Below are 14,911 nucleotides of genomic sequence, written 5' to 3' on the forward strand. Positions count from 1 at the left end.
GTTGTCATGGATTGAATATTGTGCGAGAGAAAAGACCATTATACACTAAAAAAGGCAGCTCTTTTAACGAACTTGTAATTGCGGCGAATTTCCGATTTTGAAAATCATTAAATTTCTGTTGTGTTTAGTTTTATTGCTTCTTCACACAGACTACGGTTGCAATGATCGCACCTTGAGGCGCAAAGGTTTTCGCGGGTAAGAAATTAGTCCGCGACCAAAAAGGTTGGGAAACGCTGGTTTAGTTTGACGCCCTTGAATTCTTTATCATAATCATCACGGCAAATGTTTTTACGTTTACTCATTTTATCTCGTATGAAGTTCCAGATCTGGACTGAATTTAAAGTTTAATTTAGCGGTATATTCATGTGTTTTCTAAATCACTTATTCTTGACTAACTGCAAAGTCGAAATTAACACGTGCTGAAATGCTTGGGAAGTAGACAGTCGCTTAGAACGCCAGAAAACTAAATCAGTAGGCTACTGCTACACTTATCAAATCTATCAGATCTCGAATGGTTCTACTCGTCAACTGCAAAGCTTTCATTCACTACTGTATTTTGATTCGTGTTACACAAAAAGATCATTGCCGGTAGGCTCTTGTTTTGTCACTGTGGTAATTAATTTGATGTCATTACGTCACGTCGAATACGTGTAGCAATAGCAATCAATGGACCTTTCCCCGAGCATCGACTTCCTTGTTTACTTCGTGACATTGGCCAATCAGCCAGATGCAAAAAGGGACGTAACAATCCCCTCTTTTCGCATCCGCTCAGACACTTTTCTCACTCAGACAGATTTTCAAGCGTAGTTGTAAACATTACCTCGTTTTCACGTTTTTGAATTCTATTCGTTAGTTTTCAGTTGTGTTTCGGAAATTTAATTAAAAATCAGATAATTTAATGATCACTATGTCTTCCTAGGAGTTTTAATTTAATTGCAGTAATAAAAATAAGTGTAGAAATAGCTGTGATAGACTAGCCTGAAATACTTACCGGTTCTTTTAAAAAATAGATTGTTGTATGCGATGAATCATAATGATAGTTTGAAACACATACCCCATTTTACAGGCGCCAATTCGCAATAGCACTCTTAAAATAGCCCGGAAAATTTTGCAATAGGAAGTATAGGAAGAATTTTCCGAGGGTCAAAGGTCGGGGAAAGGTCCATAAGGTTTTAATCATTTCTAGCAAATCCATTGTCCGAATTGACCCCAAACTAAGTGCTCGATATAAAAATCTCTCCCCCTAAAATAAGGACAAAAATAAGAACACATGTCAAAATAAGGACGTTTCTTATAGAAATAAGGACGAAAAAGTTTTCTAAGACCAAGTCCTTCAAAAACTATAGCCCTAGGAAGAATTAAACTGTAAAATCATGTGAATAACACGAACTTGTATTTTTGAAATAACTGATAGAACTTGCGATGTATAAATAATACTCACTTGCGCTATAAAAATATTCGAATTACATACTTCACAGTTAATTTGTGGAACTAATTCTGTATCAAAATTAGTAACCGTTTTTTCAAAGCCATATAATGTCGTTGTCTAAATGCAAGTCCGTACTATACGTCAAGTGCAATAACATCAAGCGCCCTCTATCGCCAATTAACTTTCGTACGAAATTTTCCACTGCATTTTTTAACTATGCGCAATCCGTATGCATTACCTAATGTACCAAGTGAATATGAAAGGTCGTGTAAGACAAAGCATATTTATTTGTGTTTGACGTAACTGAAGAATTGACATTTTTACGTGAGCGAGGTATCTAAGGTGCTAAGTATAGGAAGTAGTACTGATAAGTGTTGTAAGCTTTCTTTCTAATATAGGCTATATATACTGATTAAATATTGGATGACACGGAAATAGTAACGTCTAAAAAATAATTGGGTGTATAATCAGTGGAAATAGAAGATGGAAAACGTTTTCCTAAGTAATTTAGTTGACAAGCACAAACTCATAATATGCATGGATATAATTTTGCTAGTCTTTAGCCTTGCTGTGTTATATACGTGACGCAATACTTACGCTAAGATCCGACCGTTAACTTATACACTAGAACAGAGAAATTTCACCTTAGTGGATAATGCAAACATTTTTTCCAAAATAATACAGACTTATTTGGTCTAACGGCCATATATAACTTCAGATATATTGTAGAAAAATGTTAAATCTTGGTAACACTGGTTAAGAATGTTAGCTCATTGAGTTAATAATAAGTTTCTTTAAAGCGCTTTGCAATGAACTGCTCTGACGACATTGCTATCCAGCCATCGGTAGTGGCTATGCTGCCGTCTTCAAATTCCAATTTATCCAATAAAACATCGTTGTCTATTTGAAAGAAAAAAGCGATTGATCTCCTGGATTGCAGTCTTTTCTCTTTGTCATCAGGGACTATGACGCGATGCATCTAAGAAAATAATTTAAGCGTTTCAGTAGTGTCGTTACAATGTTCAAAATGTTAGTGATTTACGAAAATACGTGCCACCAATTCAGAAAAGCTGGTAGAAACATAAAATTTAGTATTGATCAGTAATTACATTTGTCAAGACACAATATTGTTTCTATCACTCATGAAATCGATTTCACTTTAGATACCGTTGATTTGAGTCGTCCACCAGTCCAATATTGCAGCTCGTCGCCAACGTTAATCAGGATTGAATCTGGAACATTTGATATATTCTTGTATTCACCGTCCGAATTTTTCACCTAAAACGCAAAAGCCTGGAATTTATTTAGTTTTCATATCGGGAGATGCATAATGAATTCCGGTCTGCATTTTGCCTCTCGGGATTTATCGGATATGCAACACGACAATTGCTTAATGCTATTTGAGTTCGTCCCTTTGTACGTTCATAGTTGTTACAAAGCAGAATATAATATTCGATACCGAATTAGTGATGAACCTTTCAATTCTCACAATCAATGCTCTTAAATATTACTTTATTAATAATAGAATATCTGGCAGACTTGGCACCAACCTGCAGTCCACTCAAATCATCGCCGAATAAAAACGTCAGAGATCCAAAATCAGTATGCTCAGGAAACCTAGTTTGAACTCCTTCCGATATGACGTCATCATTTACAGGAGGGTAATGAAGAAGTTTCAAAGAAGACGGGTTTCCTTCGCAATTCAAGAGATGATGTGAATTGTAAAATTTATTCTTGTCCTGTACAAACAATGGCGCGATCGTTTAACCCAGAATTGTGAAATGATAGGAATGATACTTTAATTAAATGGTGATATTAACTTGCCTTCAATTTCATAGCCATGCCCAAGGACTTGAAAACTTGTAATCCAATAAGTTTACACTTTTCTTCAAACTTTCTGATTTTTTCACTAAATCCCGGTATATTTGGCCATTTGTTGTCACAGGTGATATAGGGAACACGAAAACCTTCTACATAATCTGGTTTCTTTATATCTTTCGAATGAGATCTGATTGAAAAATTGTGTTCACTAGTTACTGTTTGCCAATTGTATACAGAAATCTCGCTCTTTTTGTACTCAGAGTATTTTGATTGTCCTTTTGCCTTGGAAAACGCTGCTGATAAGTTACCGTGTGAGAGTATATAGTGAATCTCCTATGAGACGTGGCGGGATTTCGTAGTAGTGGCACGAACAAGTAAACAGGCACGTCTGTTTATTTGAGTGTGTCGAAACTGTCTGGGCTGCAATCGCAACCTCAGCTGGGCGAACAGATAGGCAGTAAACATAACTCAAAATGACCCCATTAAGTCTGAAACGGCCTGACGAATGATAGGTGGTATACCATATTAGTAGACGATGACGTCAAATTAACATGGACACATAGTATAACAGTCTGGGGTGATACTGAGGCTTTATAGATGAACCAAAATCAAAGTAAAATACGACATTTTCTTGTAATGAATAATAAAGATTACTTTCTTGTTCCTATTGGAAGATAGGTTAATCCCAATCGACCGTTGAAAAACGTTGTCTTTTCTTCCGTGGGCAGGCCAAAAAACTTCCTCGATAAACTGTCGATTTCGAGAACATCTTCTCTGCAATCATAGGTATAAGTGCGTTTCACGATTAAGATGAACTTAGAAGCATGAAATTATTTCATACAAATTTAATTGAGCTACGCAATAAAATTGAACAACTGCAAAACGCAGTCATGCAATGCATTCATTGGTTAATTGCAACTCGACATGAAATCATATTCTGAATACAAAAGCCACTGAAGTGGGGCCGCCTCGACTGGCTAACATCCCGCAAATTTGCTACGAATATAAGTTATCTATCAATCTTTTAGTCTTAGTTAGAGTATCAACTGCCATATCCTTGTTGCTTTTTTTAAACTAGTTTGGTTCAAAAATCATAATTCCCATGCAATCATAAGGTTAGAAACGATCGAACAGTCCAGTATATATTGAACAAATGGTCAATCTGATGCACAGTGGGATATATTGCTACACGTTAGAGTACATTTGGCACTTTTTGTAGAAACGTTTCCATGCAACTGCCAAAATAGCATTCTGATAACGTCTAATGATTACTGTTGGTAACGCTTGTTATGGCATATTCCGAGTATATGCTCTACAAATGGTACTTCATTTACCTATTGCACATGTATATTATGTCGCGGTTGTTGACCGATTAGATTAAACCCACCTACCTCGTGATCACGCTTGTAGTAATATAGGCAAAACCATCCCTGGAAAACGTTTCATATAACTTCATTCCAGCTTCTGTCAACGCCGCGTTTTCACTTTTATTTTGACCATTTTCAAAGCAGTCATTGAAATCTACGATTTGTATCTCCATGCGAACGATTTACTGATAATATTTCTTTAAGTACGGCAATTGAAGGTTGATGCAGCCTACAAAAGTAGCACGATGATTTGTAGTGTGTTTCGCAATATTTGCTGATGTCTTGCCTCACTGCACAAACTTGCTTGATGGCCGGTTACAACTTTTACATTTAAAAACAAATATTGCTATGTTTGTCTAATTCCGGTACAAGACATTGGCATTTTGAATGGCAGTATAGCCAAAAACGAAGCAATTGTGAGCACATTACAATCACTCAAATATAAAATGCCGTCGAATTGCGACAATCGTACACGGGAAAATGTTATCGAGAGTTACGCCAGCAACAAGCAGTGCTAGAATTACAATCCAGTCTTTTGTTGCGTGTGTTCATCGAGGCATGTCACATGAATATTGCTGCGAGCCTTTCCAATAAAAGTGGACCTTTCTCCCAATCGAATTTCATTCTTGGACTACTGACATAATAAATACCGTGATCGGTGGTGGAAAATTTAAAAAGTTTTTGATTATAAAACAATTCTAGTTTTTTTTTAAGTAAAGGTATGAACATTGGGTAATTTTTAAATATGTGCATTTGCCTGCCTTGATTTTTTCAAAGTAACGTAGCGAAAACAATTACCGTGCCACACGGTTTACAAACATTTATGGGTGCTCCCGAAGTATGCGAACCAAGATGGCGGACATCGGAACGTAACATGGGTAACAGGTTAGGGTTGGGCGATAATTTTTTTCCAATTTTCCTTATTTTAGTCCTATTATCAGTTCGAAGACTAGCCAAGAGCCTCCCGTAGTATTTATACCTAAAATTATGGCCTAACCCTAACCTAGTACACATATTACATTCCGATGTCCGCCATCTTGGTTCGCATACTTCGGGAGCCCCCATTTATGACATAATGAAATCACCAGAAAAAAGAAAGCAAGTGTGAAATTTAATATAGGACACGGCGCATCATGGCCTTTAGACTAGAGGCCCTAAGCAGTTAAGACTTTGGTGTCTTATATATAATAACAAGAGAGCTGTGCTCGAATATATGGACACGTCACAAGGTGTCGCTATTTTTTTATTCTGACACATTAAAAACGAATTTCTTGAAGTCCACAGAAATTCTTGAAATAAGTAAAAGTAATAGCCTTCGCATATTTTAAAAATGGTTCTCATGCCTGAAGACATTTATAGAGGTTTAAGATGATACGTGAGAAGGAAAAGCAAGCAAAATTCATTTCAACCAGGCTAGCATTAAGGTCTAAATCGCCTGTCCAATCATTTCAATAAACACTGAGACCTTGAAAAACGGCTATGAAAATTTCTGTGATGCTCCTCTTCCCCCGGTGCCCTTAAGCACGTGTCTATTTCGCTTAGTGGTCAATTCAGCCCTGACTATAACATCCTTGCTTTATTACACGCCCACAAATCCATCAGCATAATAGAGAAAGACTAAATAGCGCGTCATAATCCAAACTAATATCTTCAGTAAAATCGAATACTAATAGAATCGAAGTTACGGTGAAATTCTGTTTAAACGTTGAACGACTAGCGATTTTTAACAGTATTACTGTGTGTAGTTTTGCGCAGATGTAAGTTTAACCTATAAATGACTGTCACACCTTAGATTACAGTTACACTTCATCGAAAACTCATATCGTCACAGATGTCGTAGGTTTTGGTGTACTTTTTTATCATAGCGCTTTCTGCATGCTTATGGGCACGAAATATCTCAGATTTTTAAAAAATGGTAAATTTTTGACTTCTATTCCTTTCATTGCCCCGATCCTTATCCACCGTTTCACTATAAATTCTGTACGCTTGAACCATTTTCTGTGTTTCGGTTTAAGTTTAAAATCAATACGCAAAACATGGGTTCAAAACGTAATGCAATTCATTTCAGCAGAAAAGCTCACACTTGTGTTCAATTGTATTGGGTTACTCCAGCTATTGGCATATATCTATAAAAATCTTGACAATTTTAAAATATTAATCTAATTTTATATTATTGCAGCCAACAAATATGTCAACAAATTCTATCTGTCAACGATCAAAATAAAATTATCGATGATAAGTTCAGTCTTTGCTAAAAAGAAAGGATCGATACAGTCTGTTAAGATTATTTTGCTAAGCATTCTGATGAAACACAATATCTAAACTATCTTGAGGAAAATCAATGTACACTAATTTCCTATAATTTGGCATTTCATTCTTTTCGGGTCAATTTATAAATATTAAGGTTACATCTGGCAATCTGAATTTCTGATAAGAGAAGTTTAGAAAAAAAATAAACTCGATTATGTGCGAAACTAGGCCCTTAAAAAGACTTATTTAAACGGCAACACGTTGAATGTAATTCAAAATAAAAAATATACGCACGCTTTTTACAGATATATATTGTAAAAACATCTCATTTATATTTATACAAGTGTTCGAATTATGAGATATCTATACGAGTTTTTCAACAACGAAATCCTCCGGTAACTTCCAAACAAGCTCCGTTTACATATGAACTTTCTTCTGATGCTAAAAATAAACAAGCGTTAGCGACCTCTTCTGGTTTACCAAGTCGCTGCATCGGTGTTTGGGATATGAATCTTTCGCCGATGTTTTCGCAAGATCCGGCTAGCATTGGTGTGTCAATTCCACCTGGTAAAACGGCATTGCACCGAACTTTATGCTTTGGATACTCTAATGCAATTGTTTTCGTCAATCCAACCACTGCGAACTTTGACGCACAATAACTGCCAGCTTGAAAACTTCCTCTGATTCCGGCAATGCTTGAAATGTTAATCAATGATCCCCTATTCCCAGCATTCGTTTCATTGCTCATTGATGCTATAAATTTTTTTGACATCAGAAAAACTCCAGTTAAATTGACTTTGATAATCTCATCAAAGTCTTTTTCGGGTATCTCGTTAAAAAAGCATGATTTCAAAATGGCGGCACAGTTAACTAAAATTGACGCTTTTTTGTTGAGATTCTCTTGCGCTATTTCGAACGCTTTTGCAACTTCTTCTGACAAGCTAACATCGCATTCGATAAAACAATGTTTGTTTCCAAATTTTGTAGGTAAGTATTTCACTGTTTCTTCAATCCCGATCTTGTTGATATCAAGAACTGCAACACTGGCACCTTCTTTTGCAAATACTCGACAAATTGCTTGTCCTATTCCACTGCTACCGCCTGTTACGATAGCAGCTTTCCCAGCAAGCCTTCCAGTATTCATCGTAAAAATTTTTTCAAAATTTGACCTATTGCTGCCAGTGGAATTAATTCCTAATAAGAGACCACACCAGCCTTCTTGGCTTCTCAAACTATTTTAGAAATATGTACTATCGCAACTTTAATGAATGGGACGTCTCCCGCCGATATGTACCGTGCTGTAATACATAGATATGTAAACAACTTGATCGTTGGCTACAAATATACCTATGCCCAGCATACCTATATTTATTGAAGGTTAATTTACCTGAGTGTCCCTTAACGGCTATATACACATCTCATATAAAGATTATGTATAGGACATTACATGAATTTAATTTTCCCATTGGCAAAATGCATCTACAGTATAAACATCATTGTTTTGGTTTCATTAACCTTGTTTTATCTATATGTGCAATTATTAATGTCAATATATTTGTTAAGAAATCAATATGGATGAAACCAAAATCAAGCTTACTAGAGAAGCTCAAAGCCAGGTCACGCTCAAGAAAAAAAGAGACCCATCAAGAAAATAAGATAGACCTAAAAATCTGACCATCTATAAGCGAAGTAATTAGTTACCACTGAATCGGCCGGAGCTAATCAGTTTGAATTGTGGTCGTACATTACACGCCAGTAAATTTGAATTGGCTCGTAACTTGAAGCAGTTCATGTCATATCGTCAGGGATACTAAAATACGTTATTGAATTCCATAGAAATGAAGTTCTGGATTGGACCTTCTGCCAGAAAATTTCTTCTGTCCAGAGTTGAGGGTACAATAACAGTAAACGGATGAGGCCAATCGAGCAAGCTGACTGAAACCTTTACTTGGAGGGTCCGAATGCACAGCTTTTTATATATAATATCTGTAAAATAAATATAACAAGCCATCATGCAATGCCATGAAAAAGTGTGAGCTGATTCTATTTGATAGTCTCGTATAAATTCGGTCAAGAAGGTATTTCATACAAGGGCGTATTATTGGATTTATACAAGAAAAATATGTACTGGTGGGTGCATTAATGGTTGTGTCAAAACATGAGATAGCCTATTTCTAGTATGGGAAACCACCGGTCAATAAAATAGACCAACAATGAAATGCTGGAAATCAGCAAACATTACTACCAACACCATGCTTGTCCATCCTGATTATGGTTGAGTGGTTGAGTCAACGGTTAATGGTCGAGTCAAAACATGAGATAGCCTATTTCTAGTATGGGAAACAACCGGTCAATAAAATAGACCAACAATGGGATGCTGGAAATCAGCAACCATTACTACCAATCCCATAATGGTGTTTCTTCCGTACCAGAGATGTTTTAACTTTCAGAGAGCACTTGCGAAACACCCCTTGATACGCTTAAACGTGCTTCGGAGCCCTGAGCATTAAATCTGTTTATTTGTGCCACCTACCTTTCCGCGTATAATATGACGTTATGACATATTATTTAATTATTGCTTGACTGCAACGACAAGCCCTAATTATATCATGGAAATTGACCATCGTCTGATCTAGTCTGTGGTCGTTATTTTTATAATTTTGCTGGGGTGCCAAAGGAACATTTTGTGCCGGAGGTTACTACAATAACAATTTACATTCCAAACATAAAATTAGGAATTTTTGAATTTAAGATTACGAAATTAGATAAAATTCCACACAGTTTAATCTCAGCATTTGTATCATGCTGGGATGTTAATAGATTTATTTGGTAAATTTCAGTTTATCTGCCTACTTGACACAGGGCTAACACAATAGTCTTTTAAGTTTTGTCCTACAAGCACAGCCATTCTCAATATTCATGAATCAATTCGATTGATCTCCTGAAAAACGCTGACACGGTAATACAAAACTTCCTGCATAGGCACCGGCCTACGCTTTTATTTTGAATAGATCAAATGAAGTCGACTAAAGTACTATAGTATAAGGTAACACAATATTGAAATGCGGTGCTTTATACATCATCTTGCACCAACACACGGCGAACTCATCAATCATTCCGGTTATCACCGATAATTACAAATTAAATGGCGCTAAGGGCATAGAATCGACTGGCTAGCTATAGGGGTATGAAATTGATCTACGAAGAATACAAATGCACTATCGAAACTGAAAGTTCCATAAAAAACGCGAGGCAAGCAAGTGGTAGAAATGCTTTAGAAATGCAGGGCTTTATACAAAGGTCCAACAATGCCACTTCCTGCTCGCATCGGGCTTATAATATTATTCACACACATACGTCATTTCGCTGGAAACCGCTTAAATGAGCGTTACATATTGCACGACTTCAGCTCTGTTTCGGGACATCTCCCAGACAAATACAAGTTGACTCAAGTTTTAGAAACAGAAGTATAATTGCTGAACCAGTCCGTATACAAAGTCGATTCATATACCGCATTTAAATCGAGACTTGAGACGGTAGAAGATGGGAGGGAAGCAAACTAAGATTAAAAAACGACGAAGCAAGTCGAAAAAATTAATAACTACTAAACTTGATATGCTAGAAACACCAGATCACAAGCCAAAAATTATATTGCTTGGTACTGGAGGTTCGGGAAAGACTACAATCGCAAAACAAATGAGAATTTTGGCTCAGGACAGTTTCTCAGAAAAAGAAAGGAACGACTACAAAAGTACTATATACAATGGAATGTTAAGATCTATAAAAACTTTATTACCGGCTATGAGTGCTTTGAAAATAGCATTTGAGAGCAATGAGAGACTATCAGATGCTCAGATTGTTTTACACGAGAATTATGTCGAGATATCAGAACTTTCTCCGGAATTGGGTACGGCAATGAAAAACTTGGTTTGTGATTCTGGATTGAAATCATGCTTTGAAATGTTAGACAATTTTCAAGAAGAAGAATTTTTCACATATTTTTCGAAGGAAATTGACAGAATAACAGACCCGGCATATGTACCGACTCTTGAAGATATTTTACATGTTAATATAAAATCTACTGGTATTTTCACATATGATTGCTCGTACGAAGAGTTAGATTTTACATTCGTGGAAACGTCGGGAAGACGCACGGAAAGAAAGAAGTGGATTCATACTTTTGACGAAGTGGATATCGTACTATTTTGTGTATCAATGTCTGATTATAATCAAGTATTATTAGAAAATGAAGAAACGAATTGTATGACAGAAAGCTTGAAACTTTTTCAATCTATCTGCAATAATACTATTCTCAAGGAAAGCAAGTTTGTTCTTTTGTTGAACAAGAAAGATGTTCTGAATGAAAAAGTAAGGAGATGTGCATTTGGACAACATTTTGATGAATTCAAAGGAGAGAACGCCTACGAAACAGTTTCACTGTACATCAAAAACATGTTTGAAGATGTTATCGTAAACAAAGAAAAACGAGAAATACACACTTTCTTCACATGTGCTACGGATACAGACGATTTTCGTGCTATACTAGACGAACTACATAGACTTATGACTGAAAAATCACCATCTGGCAATTTTTTAAAATAATTTTTATTGGGAAATTCAAATAGTCTCATTTAAATATGCAATATTTTTTGTACTTTAAAAACTTTTTAACCTGTAAATTAGGTCGTCCAATGAATCCCTGTAATTTTTCAAGTGGAAAATATTTAAGAAAATCAATAACCATTTGAATGAATATCATTTAGTTACTTTCGTGAAGGATAAAAAGAGTGTAGTATACTTGTATACGTTCAGTACCTGAAGTAGAATTCCATAGCAAATTCTTAAATCATACAAGCCGTGTTTTATCGTCAGCTGAGAATGATTCGTTAAGCCATCCAATCAATTCGTTAAGCTTTTCGATCATCCACATTTTATGTATTGAACTATGTATGACTTCGACTTCACCATATTATACAAATTGGCATAAAATACGATCATGCTAAACGTCGACTCCACTACAAGATCCGAACCCTTGATAGAAATGAATCAACTTTTACTTACAGATTCGCATATAATTTCAGTATTAACCTTGAACGGTGGGAAAAATCTTATTTGCGGAGGGCCCAATTGATAAAAGTACTTAATGCTTTTGAAAGTCCGTATCATATACTTACTTTTGGTTGAAATTTAACATGTAAAACATTCCGAATCAGAGATTTTCAAAAAAATATTCAATATTAAGTAAAAACATGAACTGAGACAAATTTATTTGTGCTTGATTAGGTCTCTTGCTTATCTATGCTCATTTAGGGTCTTAGAACAACCAGCCACAATGTCGCCAACTTTTAATTGAGAAAATTAACTGTGACGTCACAGTTACTATTCACATTCAACATAACAGTATCGTATGTAATGGCATTTTGAACGAGGGATTCAAAAAAAACTCAAAATTAATTTTACAGTGCATAGTTAGATATTTTAGATTAACTTAAATTTTGTATATAGCCCAGTAAGAGTGTTTCACAATTTTCTCCAAGAGCAGGGGGCTTCACAAAATGCTTATCCACTTTACCCATCCTTGCCCTAAACCATAAAAATACACTTTTCGCTTTTGGGCACGAAATGTACCTATAAATCGGTTTAATAATATATTGTTGTTAAAATTCTTTATCATGTTCTCGTTCATGTATTTGTTGGTATGGAAAAAACACTGTTCCTTTTAATTATTGAACTATTTTCTTTGAAGTTTTTAAAGATGGTCGCTAGAAGACTATTAGTTTTATTTATTCCCAAATGTTGAGATAGATATTTCATTCAAAATTTCTCTGTATTATTTTTTATTTGTGGGAACACTGTTCTTAATCCACCAAGCGTGACGGCTGTCTTGCATTTTAATTTTGCACAAACTTCTTATTTTATTCGTGAATTTCTCAGGGATAGAAAAGTATTGAAGTGTACGTTCTGCTTTTGCAACTGCAATGCAAATGCTCGTATTTATAATATATTTATGATTATTAATTTAATAAAGAAAGTTAACATAGTGTATTTTGTCATTTGGTGAACAAAAGAAGCTGTTTCAATATTTCTGTAATTTCTTGGTATATTTTTTCTTATCATGTTTTTCACATTTAATGTCAATAATTTAATTTCTTGAATTTCATTTTCTGGTTTATTTATATTTCATTGTCTTTTATTCTCATTTCATAAAGCAAATATAATTTGAATGTACAAACTTTTCATCTTGTTATTGGAATAAGTTATCTGAATATGAGTACTCTTTCTTTACCCTCTGAGAGACGTGTACTGAGAATAAGCATTTTCTTCATTTAAAGTCTCCAACGAATTCTTGCAATTAGGGTTATTAACGTAAAATAGAAACAGTGAATGCCTACTTTTAAGAATCTTTATAATAACGTAAGTTTTTTGATATTTCAATCATGCAATTTGGGTAAAACCTAAATATGAGTTGCAAATCATTATTCTAATTCTAAGTGTTGTATATTCAACATACTGTAATTGATGCTTTAAAAATGTGCGGACAAAATTCAGTTTGTTACCGATTTACATCAAAATGAAACTTTTGCCATCAAACGTATAATCGAAGGTCTTCTCTACCGTTAAATCACTTTCCTGGAATGTTGTCTTTGCGAAAAGTTTTAGAAAACAGCGCTTGTGAAACTGAAGTATAAATATTGTTATATCATCCGCTCTATAGAAGTTCCTAATATACAAATATTTTTCTTATATGGCTAACTTCAACCCGGACCTAACGTTGCTTCGCTTTGCTTATTGGAAACGAAGTCGACCCATTGATGGTTTTGCTGGACTCTTGTTGTTGTAGTGATTGATGCTGATCGCTTTTCTTCCCAGACAATGAATCAGATTTCAGATTTTTATTACTTCAAGGTGGAAGAGGTTGATAGACTAGAAGGCTAATATTTTTATTTAAAAGTGTGACCGAATATTTCACCACAAACTTTGTTGTATCAGTGGCATTAAAAAATGAAAACTTTTTATTCTGTATTGGTCGACCGCCTTCATGTTGCCTGCTTGTCCGTCAATCTTTTCAAAAAACTCAGTGCTCTTAGACCTTGCCTTACCCGTACCGAAGCGCGACAGTTGTATATATATATATATTGAGCATAACCCTCATGTTTTACAGATATTTAAAAGATTGTGATATTGCATTACGAATTTGCCGAACAGAAAGCACAATATATATATACTCGCGCTAAATTGGAACTATTTTTCCTCCGTTGAATGTTACTTTTCATCAGGAAAGTTGCAATTCCTATGCCCTTGGTCATCACTCTTCAAGTGGAAATTTGAGAAATAAGTAATATATAGCATTGAGAATAATGGTTAGGTTATCAGTATCAACTCATTTCAAAATTGTTTTATAGAGTGGCTTTTCTATTAAAATGAATTGCCGATTACTGCTAACTTGACGGCATTGGATCTAGTCGTATTTGCTCTGTATCGCCACCACGTGCTGAAACTTTTATACGCGATGTCGGGACCGATCACGCCTGTAGAACAGGAGTCTGATATTGCTAGTATTGAAGCCGGAGCTCGGAGACTTCTTTTCAGATTTCCCAACACCGGAGTCGAAAATCGATATTGTTCATTAAATAAGGATTTGACCAAATCACAAATCCGCTACGAAATATTGCTACAGGAATCTGCTCAGATTCTCTTTTTGATTCAATTATCCTGAATATTCACATTGCTACGTTATCACCTCACTACGTCGTAGAGAAAGTTTAATAACGGATGCAACCACGTGAAAGTGTCTAAAGGAAATTTATATTTGACACTCAAATCGACCCATGACACTTGAGCTTCTGCTACCGGTACTTTTCCGTTATAGTTATCATATCAACTCTGACTTTGCTTTAAGTAAACTAGTGTTAAGGATCCTAGCCAGGTAGGTTTTCAACCCAATTTCACCCTGATTCGTATTTGTCCTTTTTATACTTTTTTCTTCATAACCGTAAATATAGTCGAGTTCACAAACAAACTTGTACAACAATTTCCTAACTTC

At 35.3% G+C, this 14,911-nt stretch overlaps 1 protein-coding gene and 2 pseudogenes across 2 annotated transcripts; 1 reads left to right on the plus strand and 2 right to left on the minus strand.

The window, feature by feature from the left end:
- Positions 1–1,273: 1,273 nt before the first annotated feature.
- Positions 1,274–5,652, minus strand: LOC120333361 (uncharacterized). Of its 2 annotated transcripts, none has more exons than XM_039400770.2 (6): positions 4,642–5,277; positions 3,905–4,024; positions 3,254–3,437; positions 2,980–3,168; positions 2,597–2,707; positions 1,274–2,408 (listed from the first exon to the last, which is right to left on the minus strand). In XM_039400770.2, the coding sequence occupies exons 1-6, from the start codon at positions 4,788–4,790 to the stop codon at positions 2,208–2,210; spliced, it is 954 nt and encodes a 317-aa protein (XP_039256704.2). In that variant the 5' UTR covers positions 4,791–5,277; the 3' UTR covers positions 1,274–2,207. The 2 variants fall into 2 exon arrangements, with proteins under 2 accessions (XP_039256704.2, XP_039256705.2); XM_039400771.2 differs by having other exon boundaries at positions 2,280–2,408; positions 2,539–2,707; positions 4,642–5,652.
- Positions 5,653–6,700: 1,048 nt separating this feature from the next.
- Positions 6,701–8,835, minus strand: LOC120333367 ((3R)-3-hydroxyacyl-CoA dehydrogenase pseudogene; annotated as a pseudogene).
- A 1,575-nt stretch (positions 8,836–10,410) lies between these two features.
- Positions 10,411–11,469, plus strand: LOC120333117 (guanine nucleotide-binding protein G(i) subunit alpha pseudogene; annotated as a pseudogene).
- The last annotated feature ends 3,442 nt before the right edge of the window (positions 11,470–14,911 follow it).

This window comes from Styela clava, chromosome 13, assembly GCF_964204865.1.
Source record: "Styela clava chromosome 13, kaStyClav1.hap1.2, whole genome shotgun sequence".
Taxonomy (NCBI): Eukaryota; Metazoa; Chordata; class Ascidiacea; order Stolidobranchia; family Styelidae; genus Styela; species Styela clava.